We start from the raw sequence: 2914 nt of genomic DNA, 5'->3' as shown, positions 1-2914 counted from the left end.
CAGCTCCCTTTCCCCATTTCCACACGTCTCTGCTCTTCAGTGTTCAGTCTCGCCGTCCACAGTCCCACACTGTTCCCTCGAGACGCCCACTGTACGTCAGCCGATCGTTCGTACATCAAGTACTCGTACACGCTCCATTCACAGGGGAAAGGCAACTGCTCTGGCCAATAGGACAGGGGGTTCATGGCCAGCTTCGGTGCATTCCAGTCGAGCGGTGCGGCGCGGTGCGCAATTCAATTCGATTCTCTACTCTTTCTCGCAAGCCTAGCTCTTCCTTGGCAAGCAGGCGGATCATCCCGACCCGGATTGTGATGCGACGTGTGCTGGGCTGACTCTAGCTGTGGGGGGTTATGGAGTCGTTTGTCCAAAATGGGTGACCTTTTGCCTCTTTTCGTCCATGCGCCTGGTCATGAATGCTTCGCTCGAAAAGCCCTGGATCCTCCCAACTCCCGGTCGATATATATGAACCCTTCCCACCAACCAACCCAGCTTTTGCAACCGTGCATTCAATACCAGATGTGCATACAAAAACAGTAGTGCAGCTATGAGGCGTACTACAAACCTCGGATCTCCACCAGCTACAGCTACTCACGCTTCCTGACCAACTTCAACTTTTTTTTTGCCACAAACCGCAACGAAACAACTGACAACAGTGGCCATGATGCTAGTATCGCTCATCGGAGAGGTTCTCTCCTGGAGCTCCGGGCGGTCCAAGGTGCTCTCGGCGACAACCCCTCCCCCACCTGCAGCCAGATCTCTGCCGTCGTGGTACATGGCCGTTGCGCCTACGCGATTCAAGCCCGTATGCCATCCTCGCGTTGACGAGGTCATCAAAGAGGTCGATACCTACTTCTTGGAGAACTGGCCCTTCCCCAACAGCAAGTCGCGTAAGAAGTTCCTGGGCGCCGACTTCACCCGCAACATGTGCTACAACTACCCCGAGGCGCTGGATGACCGGATTGGCGTCGCATGTCGCTTAATTACCTTGCTGTTCTTGGTCGATGGTAAGTCACGCTACTCCACCGCCGTTCCTCGACTACGCGAACGCACCACCGCTAGCACGAAACCCCGATTGGGAACCCAAGCCACTTGAGGCGCAAAGACACTAACTCTTTCCAGACCTTCTCGACCATATGTCGCTGGAGAGCGGCCGGGCGTACAATGCGAACATGATGGCCCTAATGAAGGGGGAGAAGCAGCCGGACCGCACCGTCGCAGTGGAATGGATGTCTTATGATATCTGGGCGGAGATGCGGGCGCTCGATGCCAGCCTATCTAGCGAAGTCATTGGGCCCATGGCCGATTTCATGGCGGCACAGACGGAGACCACGCGACTGACGAAGATGAACATGGGCGAGTACCTCGAATGGCGAGGTCGTGATGTTGGCGCCTCGTAAGTACATGAGCATCACGGCACCCACCTTTTCGGCTATGGTGTATCGAAGCTGACGGGACAACAATAATTACAGACTGGTCACGGCACTGGGCCGGTTTTCGATGGGGCTCGCTATGTCGGCTGAAGACCTGAAGCTCGTAGAGCCGCTGGACCGTATCTGGTTCCGACACGTTTCCGTCATCAACGATGTGTGGAGCTACGACAAGGAGGTCCGGCAGTCGAAGGAGTCCGGGGAGGAAGGCGCGGTGCTCTGCTCGAGCGTGGCCATCTTGTGCGAGGAGACGCAGGTGTCGGTCGAGGCCTCGAAGCGAACCCTCACCTACCTCTGCCGCGAGTGGGAGGGACTACACCAGGCGCTGGAGCAGGAGATCCTGGCCGAGAAGGACACGCCGGCGATCCGGCAGTACATCCGCGGGCTGGAGCACCAGATGAGCGGCAACGAGGTCTGGAGCACTTTCACGCTACGATACGCGCCGCCAACTCAACAAAACGCCGTTGAATAAGTAAGGAGCGAGACCGAAGCACCGGAGATAGGGCCCCCGAGACGGCCACAGCGATTGCGACACCTCATCAGCGTCTGATCATCGCGACCACCGACCATACGATTTTCAGCACAAGATACCCCCCGCCTACACCAGGTTCATTTGTCTGTTTCCGAGCGTTTTTCTTCATTTACAGGCGTTCTTTCGGAATTTCATGAATCAATTGATTCTATTGCCAATCGCTCCTTATTATTGTTGAGCAAAGAGTGCACGCGGCAGTCGTTCGCCTCATCTCAAGCCGATGCCCGAGAAACGAGGCCAAAGGGAGAAAGAGAGAAAAAAAAAAAAAAAAAAAAAAAGAGAGAGACAGGGGTTCCAAGGATCCAATTGGGCACGTTGTCGCACGGCTTGGCTTTCTTACCTTTTTTTTCCCGGTTCGCCTTGCTCAATCTGAATCTAGCGATTTACCCGTGTCTTCCCTGCATGCAGTCAGAACTTTAAGATAAATATGCCACCACCATGACCTGCAAGTAATCTCGGCCGACGAAAATCCTCCGATGGCGCAACGTCGTGGTGTGCGAGTGATCCCCGATTGGAGCGAAAAGTAGGCAGTAGAAGAAAATATTGAGAAAAAGAGGCAGAAGAAAAAAAACCGCAACGGTCGCAACGTGGGAAACAAGGTGAACACGCGCGACCCTGGACCTGGACCTGGACCTGGGCCGGGACCTGGGACCTAAACCCCGGGTCGCTTCACTGGGCGCAGCCGGCGGGAAACCACGTACCAGGGATTTTGGGCGCGGAATTTGATGGTGGACGGAAATAAGGTGACATTTCCACATGACTCGCTCGGCTTGGTCAACATGTGTCATGGATTACTTATAATGGATTTGAATTGATTGACCTGCAGACTGCACTACTTACTACATGTACCTACCGATTACCACGGTCGGCGGTCGGCATATTCTGTTCTTCTTCCCTGTCGTTTTTGCTTGCGGCTTGCAGCTTGCAGCTTGCGACGCCGTTTTCACTGCTGATG

At 54.8% G+C, this 2914-nt stretch overlaps 1 protein-coding gene across 1 annotated transcript; it reads left to right on the top strand.

The window, feature by feature from the left end:
* Window positions 1-661: 661 nt before the first annotated feature.
* On the top strand, window positions 662-1899 carry PG986_008476 (uncharacterized protein; the record flags this gene model as incomplete). Its single annotated transcript, XM_066844698.1, has 3 exons — window positions 662-1004; window positions 1120-1393; window positions 1470-1899. 3 exons carry the CDS (start codon window positions 662-664, stop codon window positions 1897-1899), a joined length of 1047 nt encoding a protein of 348 aa, XP_066700810.1.
* Between the last annotated feature and the right edge of the window lie 1015 nt (window positions 1900-2914).

Source organism: Apiospora aurea, assembly GCF_038362705.1.
Source record: "Apiospora aurea strain CBS 24483 chromosome Unknown utg000005l_segment0_segment0, whole genome shotgun sequence".
NCBI lineage: Eukaryota > Fungi > Ascomycota > Sordariomycetes > Amphisphaeriales > Apiosporaceae > Apiospora > Apiospora aurea.
Note: the sequence above shows the minus strand (reverse complement) of the source record. Positions and strands in the feature narration are given on the sequence as shown.